The sequence below is a fragment of the Balaenoptera musculus genome, chromosome 2 (genome assembly GCF_009873245.2).
Source record: "Balaenoptera musculus isolate JJ_BM4_2016_0621 chromosome 2, mBalMus1.pri.v3, whole genome shotgun sequence".
Lineage (NCBI taxonomy): Eukaryota > Metazoa > Chordata > Mammalia > Artiodactyla > Balaenopteridae > Balaenoptera > Balaenoptera musculus.
In genome coordinates, this window is record NC_045786.1 from 101,506,952 (window position 1) to 101,524,730 (window position 17,779).

Genomic DNA, 17,779 nt, shown 5'->3' on the forward strand with positions numbered 1-17,779 from the left:
GTAGCAGAGGGAAATTCAAAACTGAGGCTGTCAAGCACTGCCCTCTTATGGCTCTCAGGCTAGAGTTCTATGAAAAAAACTGTTTTCCACATGGGGTTTCACTGCACAGGTGTGTCGTCATCCTCCTCATTACCAATTTTCTCGTATGCGAACAGGTCTCAAGGCCTTTCCCAACTAATTCGTCCCCCAAGCACTCACATTCTTTAGGGAACCGAAGCCCTAGGGAACGAGGGACAAAGGTGGGAGCGGGTGGGTTGGAGGCACGGGGGGGTCTGTCAGTCTGGCAGACTGAAGTTTGGGAACTGGGGAGAAGGGATTGAGTCCCGGATCAAGAGCTAAGGCACCGTAAATACATCAGAGCCATCTGGAATTTTCCCTTGATCTCCTGGGGCAGGAACTCCCAGACCTATACCTCAAGGTGAGATAGAGCAGGGCTGGGGTCAGCAGGCCCAGGCAGGAGGGACTGGAGGTGCTGAGATCTCCCTGCGAGCCACAGAGCTCTGCTAGGGGAGTGTCCAGAGGCTGTTCCAGGTCCTCTGGGGTGGGGATAGAGTGGGCCGGGTCGAGAGAAGAGCAGAGGGAGAGATACAGGGCCTGGCTGTGCGGTGCACTGTGGGAGAGCTGTAGGCAGCTTGTCTGCTGAATTTCCCGAATGTGGCCTGGAATCAAGAGGTATGCAGGCCTAGCCTCGTGCATTCCCTACCTTTGGAGTCCCCCATCTCTCTCTCTCTCTCTCTCCCTCTCTCTCTCTCACACACACACACACACACACACACACACGGGCCCAGTGTACAGCCCCAGCACCGTGCCATAGTGCAGTTTTATTCAGCCACAGAATCATTAGGCTGGGGCCCGCCCTCCTCCTTGTCTTGCCCCCCGCTGCCATTTGTCCACTGTCTTTGTCTCTGACTCGGCCTTTGGGGCCTCTAGGGTGAGGGTCCCCAGGGTCAGGCTGAGCCCCGGGGGCTGGTGCCCACAGTCTGCCAGGCGGGCTCAGCTGCAGCCCCCTACACCCTTGATGAGGTTGGCGGCCTCAGGGATCTGGCGGAAGAGGTTGCGAAGGGTGTCCAGCTCCTGGGTCAGCTGCTCCACGCGGCTGCGCAGACGCTCATTCTCGGCCATGTACTCTAGCACCTTCTGCTGCGTCTCCAGAATGCGCCTCTTGGCCTTGTCCCGGCTCTTGCGCACCGCGATGTTGTTCCGTTCCCGCCGCAGCCGGTACTCCAGGCTGTCTTTGTTCACGGCCTTCTTGCCCTTGTGCGAAGCGCCGGCCGGTGAGGGCGCCTTGAGGAGGGGGCTGCAGGGGGGCGCGGCAGCGGCCAAAGGGGCCTGGAGGGGAAGGTACAGAGGGACAAGAGTGAGGGCTGTGGGGAAGTAGAGCAAAGGTGGGGCAGGAATCCCAGTGGTCAGAGCACACGTGGAGCGTTGGAGGGATGTGGCATTCAGAGCCAGCTCCTGGCCCCCAACAGAACAGCCACTGCCCTGCCAGATGTACAGTGTCCTCTGCTCTGACCCAAACTCCCTTTCACGTCCCCACACTTTCTGAGGACACTTTCCTTCCATCTATCTTGAGTCTCCAGTTCTATCATCAGCAGGCATTTCCTTTTCTAGAAGCAGGAGGTGACACAGAAATGAGAGGAGGGGGCTGGTGGGCAGCAGAGAAGCTGGGGGGGGGTGCATGCTGAGGTCAGGGCAGGTCACCTGGTCACAGGGACTGCGGGACACATTGGTTCCGGTCACACAGTGGGGATCGGCGGGGGAGTGAATTCACAGAGAAGCCAAGAGGGGTTATGACTGGGGGGCGAACACAGAAGGCTTGTGGTGGGTCGATTTCACCGAGCAACACCACACACAGACCCCATCCGCACGGGCCTCCCTCCAGCCCCTGGGTGGCGGGGAGGAGAATTGAGCCACTCTTACCTTGAGGACGCGCAAGGGCTGGCTGGGTGCTGCCAGGGCCGGGGGCAGGTGCACGGCCGTCTGCCCACAGTGTGCCACTTGGTACTGCAGAGGGTTGTAGCCGCTGCGGCTGGCCCCCCGGCTGCCCTCGGGCCCCCGAGGCTCCTCCTTCACAGCCACAGCCCTGGGGTCGTAGCTCCCTGGGGTGCTGTAGATGCCAGGCCCCAAGGCCTTCCTGTCGGGGCCGAAGGTATGTGGAGGGTAGGCGAAGGGCCGCGGGTCAGGCGGCAGGTAGTGGGGGAAGGCAGGGGTTCCAGGGCCCTTAAGGCCTCGGGCCTCAGGCGCCGGCTTCACAGCAAAGAGGTCAGAGAGGAGATGTTCCTCCCCAGACTCGATGTAGGCAGACAGATCAATGGAGGCCTCATGCTCACACATGTCCCCCAGCTCCCCAGGCCCCACTCGGGCCCCTGAGAACTCGAGTGGCTGCTGGCCAGCCCGGGGCTCGCACTCGTAGTAGGTCCCGTGGGACATGGCCGGCCCGCCCCCTCGGCTCCCCGCCCCTGGCCGCCTTGCTCTTGGGGCACCCTTTGGGATGCTCGGCTTGCTGTCTCCCCCTGCCCTAGATCTGCCCTAGATCTGCCCTCTCCGATCTCCGCTGTCACCCACTCCTGTGTGGCTTCTCTCCTCCCTCCTCTGCTGTTTCCTTTTCCTTCCTCTGTAGTCAATGCCTCTTTTCTCTTCCCTTTTTTCCCCCCCGCTCTCCCTGGGGTGACTCAGGGAGGGGCAGGGCGCACCGCAGAGGGAGGGATGCAGGCTTTAAAGAAATGGGGCCCCTGGCCTATTTAAGCAGTTGGGGGTACTCTGGTCAGGCTCCAAGCCAGGGTTCTGAGATGCCCAGGAGCTGATTCTTCTGGGTATGCCTCCCCCTCCCTGTTGAGTCCAGGGGATTCCAGAATCCTCCTTGAGGGCAACACCTCACTCTGAGTATCCTCCTCCCTCCGACTTCCAAAAAGTCCTGTGCAGAATGAGTGCCCAGTCAGAAGGAACAGAGAAAACCCTCCTCCAGTGCTGACCCCCAGCCTGATCTGAGCTCCTCCCTGGACACGCCTCCCTCCCTCGCAGTCCCCCCCTACAGTGCTGGTCTCCACCTACCCCCGGGGCCACTCAGTTCTTTTCGTAGCCCCACCTCTCCGAGCCACTCTCCTGGGTGCAAGCCAGGCGGTGCTGTTTGAGGGGTTTAGGAAGTAGTGATAAATCTGGGACCAAGCCATACACTAGGGCTTGTCTCATGGTGCAGAGCAGGCTCTTTTCCCTAGGCTTTTGCACAGGGTCTGTGTAACAGCCCAAGCCCTCGCGAGTTTCCAGCCCGGGCTAGCTCTAGCAGCCTGGCACCATCCCTGACTGCCCAGGCTCAGCTGAGGCACCTGGTCAGGGCTTGGGCCCTGTGCCCCAGACCCTGGCAGCCCCAGGAACTGACAGCTGCATTCCTCCGGTGGCTCCAGCGCCTGGCCTGCACTGCCAGAGCCTCGGGCTGGCGCTCTGCCCCACTTGGGTCCTGAGGGCTCTGCCCGTTTCCTGTGCCGCAGGGCTCAGGCCCTCGCAGCAGCTCAGTTTGCTCTTTTTCCTTCTGCATGGCCGTTCTCTGACCTCTCTTGGGTCCACTTCCTCTTGTGAGGCTTGAGAGGCCTTCTCTTTTGTCATCGCCTCTTCCTGGGGCTCTGTTTCAGGGTCTCCAGGAGAAGCCCATGGCTCGCTCTCTGCGCTTTTTCAGACGGGGGCCCCCTCTCCCTTCCCTTTTCTCTTTCCTCTGGGAACTACCCACTCCCTCCTGTCAGAGGTACCGCTGTGGCCCTGCTTTTACCTGTTGCATCTCATCTGCAAAAGGGACTATAGGTACAGTGAGAAGGAAAGGACACATAGAAATGTGTCACTGGCTCTTTTGTCACCAGCAAATGCCGTGAGTGCCCTGTGGAGGCCAGAAGGTTTTGTAAGTCGGGCACAACGAGGGCCAGGCCTCAGTGGTGCAAATGCAGAGGGGCTGTGTACACCACTGGACGCTAAAATAAAGTATGCAGACAGAGACGGGGCTGCCTGCAAATCAGGCAATTACACCTCTATTTAGCATTCTTCCCTCCCCCTTCCCCACCCCCCCAACTCTCTGTGCACAGCTTGAGGTATTTTCTCTGAAAGCCCTGACCTGGCCTGAGGAGATCTGCTTGCACCCAGGAGACAGATCTCAGGTCCCAGACCGGGAGATTTCTGCCTTCTCTCCATTTCAGAGGACCCTGTGGCAAACAGGTACCAAAGCTGAGCCGCTCCAGTTTGGCAGCAGTGCCTCAGTTAAACACCAGGTGGTAATATTGGCCCAAAATTCAGGACTCGAGGGGCCACTGTGGTCAGGAATCAGGTGAACCGGCAGAGGGCAGCCTCCCACAGCCCTGGCAAGGGCAAGACGCCCGGAAGGAGGAAGAGGAAACATGGCCGAGATGTGGGTCTTGCAGTGCAGTTACAGGGAGAGTGGGCAGGCGGAGAGGACCAGGGCCAGGCCCTTGTCTCAGTGAGGAGGAATTCTATTCACTCCCTGACGATGAACTAGTGATGATAGTTAAGGCCTTGCATTTTCTGGTGTTATGCTTTTTCAGTCATTGAAACATACCCTTTTCCTTGCAGACCATTTCCCTGTGAATCAGATAGGAAAGTAAGCAAGATAGACGGTGTACTTATCCTTGCTTTGTAAAGGAGGAAAACGAGGCTGAGAGGACGGCCACCCAAGGTCAGGCAGGGCTGTGGCGCAGACGTGGGGGGGGGGGGAAGGGCAGGGGTCTAGTTCTTAAAACCCCCGGGGAAGAAGAGCTAGGGAAAGGGGGAGCTGTGTGACTCAGAGAGCTTTCTTTGCCCTCAGTCCGGCACCCTGGGGGAGGGGGAGATGCGTCAGGAGCGGGCGAGCCGGCGCTGGAGGAAGCCGGGAGGTGTGCAGATAGGCCAGCAGGAAATGAGAACGCTCGGAGCTCCGCCGTGGAGGAGATAAGTGATCTCGGCCCCTCACCTCCCTGGCCGACGTTGCCGTGTTTCCCAGTAACCGGGGCGCTCTGGACGTCTGGGCGGGGAAGGAGGGGGCGCTGGAGGGGAAGGGGGTAGGGAGGGCAGTGCTAGTCAAGGGCTGGGGGATTCTCGGGTTCTGCGGAGTTGCTCAGGAGCAGATGAAAGCCCCCCCGCCCCACCCTGCGGTCACCTGGTCAGCAGGATCATTTTCTCCCTGCAGCTGCTGTTGCTACCTGTGTGCATTAACTGAAACAAAGCCCCTGTAGTATCTTAATGACTTTGTAACAGGCCTCAGTTCAAACACCACCTCCTTCACCAAGTCCTTCCAACAGGGAGGCAGCGAGCATGTCCGATAGAACCTGGCTCAGATCTCCCTGTCACCTACCACTCGGTGACCTTGGGCCAGTTACTTAATCTCACTTGTAAAATGGCAGTAGTAATGCCTACTTTGTCGGTTGTTTAATTAAACTTTGAACAAGATAATGTACGGAAAGCAAGTGGTCTCAGCCAGCCAGTCTCCTTCCGGCCCTCTGACTGCCCCCTGCGGGGTTTATCCGTGTCTCCTGAGTGACACACTACCTGCAGCTTTTTCTGAAGCCTCAGTTGGACAGGCATTTTTGCACGTAGGTCCCAGGCACTGCGCAGGCTCTGGGGATCTGGCGGGTCCAGCCCTGCCTGCAGACGCTCGCAGCCCAGCAGAGTGGGCAGTGATCTGTGATGTGCGCACACACGTGCCATGTGCATTCTTACCTTCTTTCCCCCGAAGGCTATTTGCTCCTTAAAGGTAGGTCAGATACTTTTTCAGCTAGGGTGACCACATTGCCTGAACTAAAATTAAGGACAGGTGGGTTGACACATATGAATGTTCTTACAGAGACAGTGAAACAAAATATTTGAAGTCTGTGCTGACTCGGAAAATTCAAGAGTAAGTTTGCTATTCCCATAGCGTATAGCAAAATCCTGGATACAATGGTTAGAGAAACATTTATTGTTTGACTACATTAATAAATGAATGCATAAGCAGCTGTGATTTCAGTGACCTCCAAAGGCTCCCAAATTCCCTAAGATCAGAGCGTCTGAAATTCCCCGCATTAAAGTGACTGACAGGGTTAAGACAGCATAATGGCCCAGGTTAAAAATAAATGCATGTTGCCTAGGAGGAGACCCACATTTGCCCTTTTGAGCAGGTTGAAAAGATCAGCAAGTGTCACCTTACAAAAGAGAGGGCGCCCCCAGGGACAGGTGTCTCCAGGGACTGAGAGAGGTTGGGGAGGGCTGGACTTGCTGGAATGGGGTGACATGAGGAAGCCTCGGGCAGCCTGGGGAAAGGAAAAGTGTGTGTTGGGGAACTGGGGGATCCCCAAGGGGCATGTGAGGCTTGGAGAAGGGCCTCTTGCACAAGACTGGCCTCTGCCCAGTTTGCTCTCACTCTTCTGGGACAGCCACGGGCTGGGAGATTCAGGAACCCTTTGAGATTAGATTCAGTCTTCTTTTTTCATCCCTCTAAAAGTGCTGAATAGGTTAACTGACTTGCCCAAGGACACACAGCTGTTTGGTGGCTGGGCTGGGTCTCAGAGCCAAGTGTCTGTGCCCCTGTGAATGGCAAGCCTCCAGCCTCAGTCTAGAACGCCAGCCACAAAACAGGCGTGTTGGGGCCAGGCTGGGACTGGGAGTGGAGGCATCTTGCCTGCCAGTGTCCTCACAGTGTTCCAGATGGTGAAGGGTGATGTCTTAACGCACCCCTCACCCCCCCTGCCCCCGGCCCTGCCTCCTCCCCACGTCTGTCAGCAGTGCTGGCTCTGGAATGATGCTGTCTCAGGACAGGCAGCCGGGAGGGCTGCCCACAAAGGAGGGACTCCAAGCAAGGACTAATCCTGTCAACTTCCTCCGGCGATTAACCCAGAGCGCCAGGAGGTACTTGTCCTTACCTTGACTGCTTCCTCCTCTTTCCTGATCCCTCAGCCCTCCTAGTCTTCCGCTCGGACAGCTGAGTGGACCCCACCTCACCTCCCAGTCCCTCCCATCAAGCCCCTGGCATCCAGCTGGGTGCTCTCCTAACTGCCTACCCCCCACCCCCCACACTGGAGTCTCTCCACAGGCTCAGGCTGTCCCTTCCTGATGCCTTCGCCTCTCTCCACTCAGCTTGGTGCTGTCTCTCTGTTGCCCATGTTCGCACCCTGGGTAGGGATGAGGTTCTTCTTCCCAGATAGTTTGCAGGCTCTCAGCATAATACATAGGCAGGAACTTAACACTCGTGACTTCACAGAGGCAATGAGAAAGTTTTCGGTTCAAAACGAGAGGGAGCTGTTAAAACGCGCTGGCACTGGGCCCTGGGACAGCTCGAAGCAATGGAGCACGAGGGCTTTCAGGAATGCCATCCTGGAAGGAACCTGGCAACCAAAGACCTCCCTCCTGACAGAAACAGGAAGTGCCTGGCGACTCTGTCTCGGAAGGTCATTGAATTATCAACACCACCAACTTCATTTCCATTTAAAATTTTATTACATCCAAAAAAAAAAAAAAAAAAAAAACCCTCACAAAACAAAACACAACTAAAACCTAAACCAACTCAAAGACAGAAGATTATTATCCAGGTATAACTAAAACCCTCCCCGAAAAAAGAAAAAACAAAACCTTAAAAATCCAAAAGAAATAAAAATGCCAGCTTCAAAAATATTTATCCAAAAAAGTAAGGCATCCACTTTACAAAAAACAATAATCGAAGGAGGTTGGGGGAATGAGAAGAGGGAACAAGAGGATGGTCCCCTGACCCTCCAGGGGCCAGCCCCAGTCTGCCTCGAGTCCACTCTGAAGGGACCACGACTCGGACCAAACCTGCATCTTACCAATGCAGGCTCAAGCAGGCCGGGTGGGAAGCTGGGAGACCCAAGTAGGCCAGGAGGACTCCCCAGGTTTTCCAGTTTCAGCAGACAGGATGGGGAGTTGGGGGAAGAGGGGGACTCCTGCTTGGGATAAAAGGATCCTGGTCCTTAGCACAACAGGTGTGGCTAGGAGGCTGCAAGGGTGCAGGGCAAACACCAGCACCTTCTTTGGAGCACAGGGAATGGCAGCCTCTGCCTGCAGGACAGGATGGCCACAAGTCTGCAAACCACAGAGAACGGGCTTTTCCGAGAGCCTCCAAAGTGGGTACCTTCTGCCACTGTCCTCTCATCCTGTCCTGGAGGCTGTCCAGACAGGACAGTGGTGTGAGCAGAAAGGAGGGAGGGGTTATCTGAGTTGGGGGAGGAACTGGCCTTCAGAATACACTTTCTCCTCAAACAGTCTCCGAGGTGATGGGATGGGTACCTCTGGGGAGATGGGAAACAGCCCTCCCTCCCTGGAAGGCTTTTCATGCCAGGTCTGACTGGAGGGCTGGAAATAAAGGAGTATTTTTTAGGTCCAGTTCTTGGATGGGAGGTGACTTAAGGCTGATTTGGCTCGACTTTCAGGCATGAAGGGCTTGGGGAGACTTCACACCCCAGGAGCCAAAGTCTGGAGAGGAGGAGAAGGGCAAGACGGGGGTGCCGGCAGTGCTGGCTGCCTGGGGCTGTGTTGGAGCATGACTGCAGAGGTAACAGGGTGGCGGGCTCCTGCCCATGGGGGTGGGAGGGAGGAAGAGAGGAGCTGCTTTGTCATTAGGAGAGAAACGTCCGCTACATTGGAAATAAGCAGCTTTCTGGCTTCAGGGAGCTTTGGCACTGAGTTGGGGGGAGGAGGCAGGGGCAAGGCTGGGTTTCTACAATCTGAGCCTTTCCCAATCTGTTCCACAGGCCCGGCCGGGGTTAGGGGAGGGGGCAGTCCTCCTGCCCATTGGTCCTTAGGTCAGTGGGGAGATGCTGTCCTGACAGGAACCTCACTCTGCACAGAAGGCCTAGGCTGGGGTGGGGGTGGGGGGTGGTGGGAGGATGGGGAGGGGTGGGGCAGAGGGAAGCATCACCTCTGATGTCTTCGGTCACTGGTGAAGGGAGGGGGATTTGGGTCTCTTCAGCTGACCTTTAATGGTGACAGATTTGCTCGAGTCTGTCCCCAAGTGACTCACTGTTGCTGCCACTTCTCTTGGAGCTGAGGCCTCCCTCGGGCTCAGGAATGGGGAGGGAAGGCAGTCCTGAACTCAGGTTCCTGAGGAGGCGACTAAGGGTATGGGCCCAGGAGGGAGGGCCGTGTAGGGCACCCCTGGAAGCTCCACTGCTTTAGACACAGGCCTTGGGGGTGAGAGGAGGCTGGATCTTTGGGTACAAATGTCAGTATCTTTGTCTGTAGTTTCTCACCACCCACACCCAGGTCCTGCCCCTGCTTGACAGAGGCAGAGGGGTGTGTGTGTGTTCGGGGGACCCAGGCAGGGAAGGAGGGCAGAGAGGGGGATGAAGGCGGAGGGAAGCAGCTGAGAGGGGAGGGCGGTCCTCAGGGCTCCTCTGCAGCCTTGTCCTTGGGGGCAGCGGGCTGGTAGATGGGCTGCCGCCACTGCTCCACATCCTCATTTAGCTCCTCTGTCCCTGAGTCCTCCTCCACCTTGGGGTACACAACCATACACATCTTCTGGCTCACCAGGGTCAGCAACTCTGCAGGAGGAGGCCACACAGAAACCAGATCAGTGCTGAGCGTCCCACCAACCTGGCCAACCAGACCAGGGCCCTTCCCAGCTCTCCAGGAGACGGCCACCTCACCCACCTCCTCCGTCTCTGGGCAGCCTGTTTGCTGGTCGCTCCTTCTCATCAAGGCTCCATGCCCACTGACCACCAATTCTAGGGTGTCCACTGGTCTCCACCCAGCCCAGGGCGGCTGCTATAGGATGGTCACTCTGGCAGGCCTAAGGTCTGTGCAGAAATATCCGCGGTTCTCCTCTCCTCAGAGGTCTCTGGGGAGGCACCTGCCCTTTCCTGTCCCGACCCTTTCTCCAGTGCTCTATGGCCCAGCCTCCTGATCCTGGTGGGGTTCCCCAGCCAGACTGCTGACCACTCTATTCCAGACCAGGGGGCCCTCTAGCCACTCAGAATCTTCAGCAACTTACCAATGAACTTATTGAAACACCTGGGCTTGTGTTGCCAGTAAACACCCAGGAAATAGACAGGCACCCCTGTCAGCATGATGGCCAGGCCGGTGCCACACACCACGGGCTCCGACCACAGACTGAAGACCAGCAGGAAGGCCCAGAACAGCAAGTAGATGATGGGGAACAGCAGGTTGACCTGTGGATCAGAGGCACCGTTACCTGTACGGATCCTATGGCCCCCAGCATCAGGGCACCTTCCCCCTTCTTCACCCACAGGGAAGCGCTTTGAGGGCAAAGCTGGGTTTCACTCAGCTCTGTGGCTCCCACACCCTGAGCCCTGATGGGGCGAGTGCTGTGTCAACAGACGTTGGCGAACGTGGGCAGTGGGACAGTTAGAGGAGTGGGGGGCCTAGGGAGGGGACAATCCTCATTGTCCTCCGAGGTGGGATCAAACAAGGCCTCATCATCCAGCTGTGTGCCTGTAGCAGCCAAAGGAGCCCATGTAGGTGGATGAGCTCGCTGGTACATTGATGTATGTTTGCTGAGGTCCTCGGGAGAAGGAGAGCAGGAGAAATGAATGAGGGGCAAGAAGGAGATGACCTGTCAGTCGGGCTCCCCTCCCCCAGCTGGCAGGATGTGGCAAATGTCCCTCCCTCTCACCAGGGACAGTCCCAATTTGTTTCAAGCAGTTTCTGCCAAGACGAGAGAAATCAGGAATCCTAGCGTGGCATAAGGCAGTCCGGGGCCTTACTTACTTCAGGAAGAAGCGAACTCTGTGGGCTCCACCCGCTCTTCTGACCGCAGGTGGGAGTCCCCTGTAGAGTCTTCAAGACTCTAGACTCAGCTACCTTTCTCCTCTCCTCTTAGAGGGATGCGTAGGGTAGGGAGGTGGGGCTATTCTACTTCCTATTCTCTCTAGCAGGCTTTCTAAGAGCGGTAGGAAAGTGGCAGAGAGATTTCGAGAGCCCTCGATTCCTCAGCTGGCAGAATCTTCTAGAAGCATCTAGTCTGTGTTTCCAGAATAGGATGGTTCAGATAGCTCAGGGATATACCCTAGTCTTCTAATTTGCAGGAGAACCCATAGCACTCTGGCATATGTTGTTCTGAGCACTCCCATCTGTTCCTATCACAAATTTATTCCTTGTACAATCGAGAGGTTCAACCAGGCACCCTACTACGTGCAGGGCCATAGTACTTTTAAAAAGGGAGGATCACGGAAGGCTGGAGTGGACTGGGAAGCTTCAAGGAAGAGAGGTCCTTGAGTGTGGAAAATGGTTAAAATTTGGAGAGGCAGATGGGAGAAGGAAACTCATTCCGGGATGAGATGGAGAGATCGCACGAGTGAACCCAGCTACCTGGAGGGACGAGTAGGAGACTGGTCAGGTTAGAAGGTCGAGGAAAAATCAGCTGACTTTTGAAAGACTAAGAGCCATAGGAAACAAAGGAATGACAGGATGGAAGTATCACTTCATCTAACCTATTCCTCCAGCTGCAGTTTGCTCTGGTCCTGTCCCCAGTGGAGAATGGAAATGGCTGCCCCATTCACACATGGCCTTTGCTTCCCAGAGGGTTTCCCACACTCATGGAGATGATGAGCTGCGGTCAGCAGCGAGGACAAGGTGGTGTAAAAATCTGAGCTCAGCTAGAACCAGTGGACGAGGGGGAGGGACCCCGAAGGGAGGTTCTCGCACCTTGATGGGGCGGGGGATGTCTGGCTTCTTCCACCGAAGAACTATCTGTCCAGCAATTGTGACGCCGTAGAAGAAGTAGTTGATGAAGCCCACGTAGTTGATGAGTGTGTACATGTCGCTGGTGACAAGCATCAGCAGGGTGGAGATGCACTGGGGGGGAGTGGGAGAAGCTCATCGGTGATCAGAAAGGCATTAGGAGACTGGTCGGGGCTGTTCCCCTGCCTCTAGGCACACGATGCCATTTTATAGCGGATCTCTCAAAATGGAGACTTTACAACCTCTCCTAGAAACCCAGGTCATTGCTAACACCTTCATCACCAGGAAGTTCTTTCTCACCACATGGGTGGTAATCAAAACACTTAACCACAGATACAGCAGGTACGGCATGGGCAGTAACCAATCAGAACAGATACTGGCTGTAAACAACTGGCCTGGCCACACTGGTGGCAGCCAGCTCTGTGCCACCCTGGTCTCATTTATATTTCTTCCTTGGTTGAAGCTCAAGCTAAGTTTGTTTTTTTTAATCCCTTAGGGAAGGTTGTTAACTGCAGATTAAGGCTTTATTCTTGCCCTCGTCCTCTTTTCCTGGTTGAGTCATCTAATTTATTTTTCTTCCTTCCTTTTCTTTTTTTTTTCTTTCTTTTTTTTTTAAATCATAAACAGTTATATAGCACTTCTTAAGTGTCAGGTTCTTTCTTTAGCATTCTACAAATACTAACTCATGTAACCCTCATAACATCCCTGTGACGTTTTCTTGATAGAATTCACTCTCTAACTTCAAAATCATCTCAGTGGCTCTCTCGGAACCATGTTCTTTCCCTCTGCTAATTTGTTTCAGGCCAACAGAAGGCTCGGTTCTCCTGTAAGATCTGATGGTGGAAATAATCGGGAAGATTTTAAGGGATGAAAAAACCAGATTCTTACTGTACTTCCCTTGCAGTCATAGGCCTGCACCATTGGCTTAAACTGAAAAAAAGTTTGTGGCTCACTGGGAGCACTGAGTCTTCTCCAGTTGCCTTTCACCACTAACCAACCAGGATGACCTTCTTCCTATATCTGAACATTCTGAAATTCCCCGTAATGTTGTACTGTGAATGCCCTTCACTCCTGAGAGCTCTACTACCCTGGTCTAACTGCTTCTCTGGTGAACCAAAGTCATTTTTGATATTTTAGTCAGGATCCAGAAAGAAAAAAAAAATAACCCCAAAGACTCATCAGGAACAAGTCTTTGCTCCTTCTGTTTGCTCTCTCTAAATGCCTCTACTCCGGGGTAATTCCACCTCCATTTACCACCATTTACCATTTACCCCTCCCATCCCGAGTTTCCCTTTCTGCATTTTCAGTTTACCAGTTTACCAGTCTTCCTTTATGATTTTTCTTATTTGGTGTACCCTGAGACCAAATTTGTTTCAGTGATGTTTCCCAAGAGACTGGCAGAGCCTCCTGGAGCAGGAAGGTTGATGGGGAGGGGTGGGAGTATGCAGTGATCAGCCAGGAGCAGAGGCCCAAAGCTGCTACCCTGGGGGTAACAGGTGCAGGGGGAGCCAAGAAAGAAGTTTCTTTGTGAGGTTGTAGAATCTTGAAGCAGCCACTTCAGTCTGACCCAAAAGTATGGGAGAATGGAATGAGCCAGCCTGGGAACCTTAAGGTATTTCAGGAGAATGAACCTTAAGGTATTTCAGGACTCAGGGTCTTTCCTTGCTATATCTCTTGATGTTAATCAGGCCCATGTATACCATTTGCCAGATTACTTAAGGCCCAGAGAAACCTAGGAGCACAAGGGTGACAGGGGCGTGTGTGGGAACTGTAAACTCCCAGCTCAAAGCAGCACAAAGAGGGAGGGTGTGTGTAGGGCTGGCAGAGGGAGGGAACCTTACTGTGAAAAGCAAGGCTGGGATTGGGGTGCAGCGCTTCACGTGGATCATGGCCAACACACTGGGAAGGTGGCCCTCCCTGGCTCCAGCAAAGAACAGCCTGGCAGAGAGAAAAGCAGGTCAGCCTGCGATGGCCCATGGACCATCCAAAGATGCTTCCTCCCTAGTCCGGCTCCCTCATCCATGCCCACCTCTGCCCACACAGGAGCATCCCCCCTCCAGCCAGGTACCTGCCTTCTCGTGCACACCTTCCAGCCCACTAGTCAAATGACCCACGTTCACAAGGCAGGTGCAGGCAAACCAGAGGCAGTCAGTGGATAAGTGGATGGATTCTGGAGTGTGGAGACCCTGAGTGTGGTCTGGGTGGCTTGGGGTTACTGATGACTGTGCTGTCACTCTGTGGGTCTCTCACAAAACCTGGAGCGCTGTAGGAGTAGCCTCTCTCCTTTGCCTAAAGCCTTAATCCCTTTAAAAATGTGCTTCCTTCCTCCTCAAGGGATATAGGTTCTTTGAGACATGGGGACTAAACTGTACGTGGAAAGCCTTAAAAACATGCCTATCCTACTCAGGAAGTAGCTGCCTTTGTGGGGTGGGGAATGGGTGGTAGACCAGGAAGGGACACGTGAGAACTTGGGGGATATGTGGAAATGTTCTATATCTTGTTTTGAGTGGTAGTTACATGGTTGTCTACAATCGTCAAAACTCATCAACCTGAACACTTACGATCTGTGTATTTTATTGTATGTAAATTATACCTGAACATTTATATCCGTAAGCTACTTATTCTATTCTCCCCAAAAATCCTGAAGAAATGAATAGAGTTAGTGAAAGGTGTACATACAAAGATATTGTGATGATAAAAAAGATTGGAAATACCCTAAATGACATAAAGTAGATGATTACATAAATTATGGTATACCTATAAAATGGAATATTATGCAGACATAATGTTTTTGAAAAAAAAGATTGATTGTGTGAGAATATGCTCACAATATAACATTAAATGAAAAAAGCAAGATAGAAAACTGTACGATTCCATACAGTATGATTCCTATTAACTAAGATATTATTTACAGACATGTAAAAACATTAAAATATCAACCAATTACCTCTGGGTGGTAGAATTATTAGTAACTTAAATTTTCTTTCTTAGATTTTATAAATTAAAAAAATTTTAAAATAGACAGGAAACTTATAATTAGAATAAATTTTTTTTTTTTTTTTTGGCTGCACCACGTGGCGGCTTGTAGGATCTTAGTTCCCCAACCAGGGATCGAACCCGGGCCCTCAGCAGTGAAAAGCAGGGAGTCCTAACCACTGGACTGCCAGGGAATTCCCCAAAAATTATTTTTTAAGTTAAAAAAATTAAAATTTTATTTTGAGATAATCATAGATTCACATGCAGTTGTAAGAAATAATGCAGAGCGACCCTATGTATCCTTCACCCAGTTCTCCCATTGGTAACATATTGCAAAACTATACTACAATATCACGACCAGGATACTGATGTTTACAAATTATTTTTAAAAAGAGAAATTTTAACATAAAGAGCAGCCTTCTTGGGCTTCCCTGGTGGCGCAGTGGTTGAGAATCTGCCTGCCAATGCAAGGAACACGGGTTCGAGCCCTGGTCTGGGAAGATCCCACATGCCGCAGAGCATCTAGGCCCGTGAGCCACAACTACTGAGCCTGCGCGTCTGGAGCCTGTGCTCCGCAACAAGAGAGGCGGCGATAGTGAGAGGCCCGCGCACCGCGACGAAGAGTAGCCCCCACTTGCCGCAACTAGAGAAAGCCCTCGCACAGAAACGAAGACCCAACACTGCCATAAATAAATAAATAAATAAAATTTAAAAAAAAAAAAAAAGAAAAAAAAAAAGAGCAGCCTTCTTCTTCTTTCCTCTCCCAAGAAAAAAAGAGAATACTGTAAGCTGTTAGGAAATTAGGCCACTTTTCACTGGAAATTAGGCCACTTTTCCTTTTTTTCTAGGATTTTGTAGGGAAAGGAGTACCTAAGCGTTGAGAGGAAGGGGATGGTGTGAAGCGTTGAGAGGAAGGGGATGGTCACAGACAGAAAGGAACAGAATCAGCACACTGGGTGGTCTGAAGGGAACTGTCACTTTGTGATTTGTGTATGGGGGAGAGTGGAGCCAACAGCTGTGGCTCCTCAGAAGCGTGGGAGTCGATTATGGTCCCAAGTACCCATATGTACACCACCAGTTGCCAGCATCAACTACCTCGTCCTGTGTCACTCGTTTCATGCAGCCACATGGCATTGCCCCTCTGCAGTGCAGCCTCATGCACCCAGTGGAGCCCCAGGTGCTCTGTGGGCCTCACCATGCACACAACCAGGGTCCCAAGTTCCCATCCCTCCTCCACATGCAGCCAGGACCAAGTGGAGTTGGCAGGTCCAACAGCATTGGCAAGTCAAGTTCACAAGAGACAATCCTTGCCCAGCTAGCCGACCACAGAGGAGACGTGACATTAAGCATGACACACACGCACACACGCTCCTACTCCTCAGGAAGGACCTTCATCCTCTCCATACCCCCAAACACAAAAGAGTAAGAGAGAGAAGGAGGGAAGGAGGCAGGAAGGGAGGAAGGGAGGAAGAGAGGAAGGAAAGAGGGAGGGATGGAGGGAGGGTGGGAGGGAGGAAGGGAGGGAGGGAGGAAGGAAGGAAGGAAGGAGGGAAGGAGGGAGCAAGGAAGGAAGGAGGGAAGGAAGGGAGGGAGGGAGGGATGAAGGAAGGAAGGAAGGAGGGAGGGAGGGAAAGGAGGGAGCAAGTAAGGAAGGGAGGGAGGGAGGGAGGGATGAAGGAAGGAAGGAGGGAGGGAGGAAGGGAGGGAGGGATGAAGGAAGGAAGGAAGGAGGGAGGGAGGGAAAGGAGGGAGCAAGTAAGGAAGGGAGGGAGGGAGGGAGGGATGAAGGAAGGAAGGAGGGAGGGAGGGAGGAAGGCAGGAAGGATGGAAGGAACTGGAAAGATGAGTTGAGGAGGCCTGCCGGGTGAGCTGTGCCTCTGAATCCGAGGCCGAGCGCATCGGGTCGCTGCCTCTCGCATGCACGCGTAGCTGGACCACATGCACGCAGACCGCTGCTCGGCCTACCCGAGGGACAAACCCCACTCTAAAGCGACTGGAGCCAGTCACTCTCCTTCAATAGATCCCAGAGAGCCTCATGGGTCACTGCTCTTCCACCGCTTGCCCTCGGCTGGGGGCCTCCAGGTGGTCACTGCTCCTGTGTAACACGCACACGAGGTTGCCGTGGGTGAGTGTCGGAGGGTCCTGGGGTACGGGGGATGCCCACACTCCCTCTTACTTGCCCTGGGTCCTGAAAACATGACACTCCCTTGTCATTTCACAGGAACTCCTCCCTGACGTGACGTTGGCTTTGGAAGCAGCTGAATTCAGGGGCTCACTGCTTTTGCTGTATCTTTCGAGTAGGACTGTGCCCTTGGAGGAGGGGGGCTTTCTAAGAACGCTGGGAGGACCCTTTGGACCACATCAGTGGAAATCATCCAGCATCTGCCAGCCTCAACCGCCCATTCTGGAGACAGCAAAAAGGGACATTAAGAAGGGGGCAGACGTCCGGATGTGTGCAGGCAGGGGCTGGGGACGCCTGGGCCCATTCATGCTTCGGGCTTTCCTGAGTGTTTGGGGTAGGGGACGTGGCTTTGGACAAATGCTTTCCTTCCGTTCTTCCCCACCCATCTCACTTCACACCCCTACCCGCGTCTCATGGGTGGCCACACAGGGTCTCCTACGGCCACCTGTCAGCTTAACAGGGAGGAGCCTGCCCCCTCAGGGCACTCAGATGAGCCCATTTCATCTGCAATCCGGGCCCAGAACTTTCATGAGAGGCCAGCCAGAGGCCCCAGGCACGGGTCCCTCCTGGTCCCTTTCAGAGTGGGGTTCCTTTCCAGCTAGCACAGCCTGCTTCCAGGCAAGCGGGAAAGGGGCTCTGAGGCTGCAGGCAAGGCACTGTTCTGTTGCCAAGCACACAGCCTGGGGACTCCTCAGCCCTCTGCTCCTCTGGACGTGAGGTGGGATGGCGCTTCCTGCCACCGCAGCTAAAGCCACACACGTCGTGCGTCACCACACGAGCAGCACAGGCTCCTCCGTGTCCACACAGACACACGCACACGCCCTCGTGTGAGCAATCACCCCCTGCAAGGTCACCACCCAGCCGCCCATACAGACCCCCGCTGACGGAGACAAGCCCCCCACATATACACAGAGCAATATGCACAGCAGAGTGGCCTCTGGCCCAGGAAGGGCCTGGACGGCA

At 54.1% G+C, this 17,779-nt stretch overlaps 3 protein-coding genes across 5 annotated transcripts in view; 1 reads left to right on the forward strand and 2 right to left on the reverse strand.

The window, feature by feature from the left end:
• Window positions 1-993: 993 nt before the first annotated feature.
• On the reverse strand, window positions 994-2,430 carry CEBPE (CCAAT enhancer binding protein epsilon). The gene is made up of 2 exons (XM_036844538.1): window positions 1,921-2,430; window positions 994-1,329 (listed from the first exon to the last, which is right to left on the reverse strand). The coding sequence occupies exons 1-2, from the start codon at window positions 2,428-2,430 to the stop codon at window positions 994-996; spliced, it is 846 nt and encodes a 281-aa protein (XP_036700433.1).
• Window positions 2,431-7,602: 5,172 nt separating this feature from the next.
• Window positions 7,603-17,779, reverse strand: part of SLC7A8 (solute carrier family 7 member 8) — a 57,092-nt gene continuing 46,915 nt past the window's right edge. For both annotated transcript variants that reach the window (XM_036843054.1, XM_036843055.1), the window contains 4 exons: window positions 13,500-13,596; window positions 11,623-11,772; window positions 9,950-10,127; window positions 7,603-9,500 (listed from right to left, as the gene is read on the reverse strand). In XM_036843054.1, the coding sequence (XP_036698949.1) occupies window positions 9,343-9,500; window positions 9,950-10,127; window positions 11,623-11,772; window positions 13,500-13,596 (583 nt within the window). In that variant the 3' untranslated portion in view covers window positions 7,603-9,342. The remainder of the gene's footprint in view (window positions 9,501-9,949; window positions 10,128-11,622; window positions 11,773-13,499; window positions 13,597-17,779) is intronic.
• On the forward strand, window positions 8,371-17,778 carry LOC118890335. Of its 2 annotated transcripts, XM_036843056.1 has the most exons (3): window positions 8,371-8,512; window positions 16,655-16,759; window positions 16,856-17,778. In XM_036843056.1, exons 1-3 carry the CDS (start codon window positions 8,393-8,395, stop codon window positions 17,531-17,533), a joined length of 903 nt encoding a protein of 300 aa, XP_036698951.1. In that variant the 5' UTR covers window positions 8,371-8,392; the 3' UTR covers window positions 17,534-17,778. The 2 variants fall into 2 exon arrangements, 1 of the variants encoding a protein (XP_036698951.1); XR_005018726.1 differs by lacking the exon at window positions 16,655-16,759 and having other exon boundaries at window positions 8,426-8,512.

What these genes read in the sequence shown, in the direction of transcription:
- CEBPE (XM_036844538.1), bottom strand. Translation starts at nt 2,430, where the DNA reads ATGTCCCACGGGACCTACTACGAGTGCGAGCCCCGGGCTGGCCAGCAG. An exon ending in AGCCCTTGCGCGTCCTCAAG is followed by an intron (nt 1,330 to 1,920) that starts GTAAGAGTGGCT and finishes CTTCCCCTCCAG; the next exon opens with GCCCCTTTGGCCGCTGCCGC.
- LOC118890335 (XM_036843056.1), top strand. Translation starts at nt 8,393, where the DNA reads ATGAAGGGCTTGGGGAGACTTCACACCCCAGGAGCCAAAGTCTGGAGA. An exon ending in GTTGGAGCATGACTGCAGAG is followed by an intron (nt 8,513 to 16,654) that starts GTAACAGGGTGG and finishes CTCCTTCAATAG; the next exon opens with ATCCCAGAGAGCCTCATGGG. An exon ending in CGCACACGAGGTTGCCGTGG is followed by an intron (nt 16,760 to 16,855) that starts GTGAGTGTCGGA and finishes GTCATTTCACAG; the next exon opens with GAACTCCTCCCTGACGTGAC.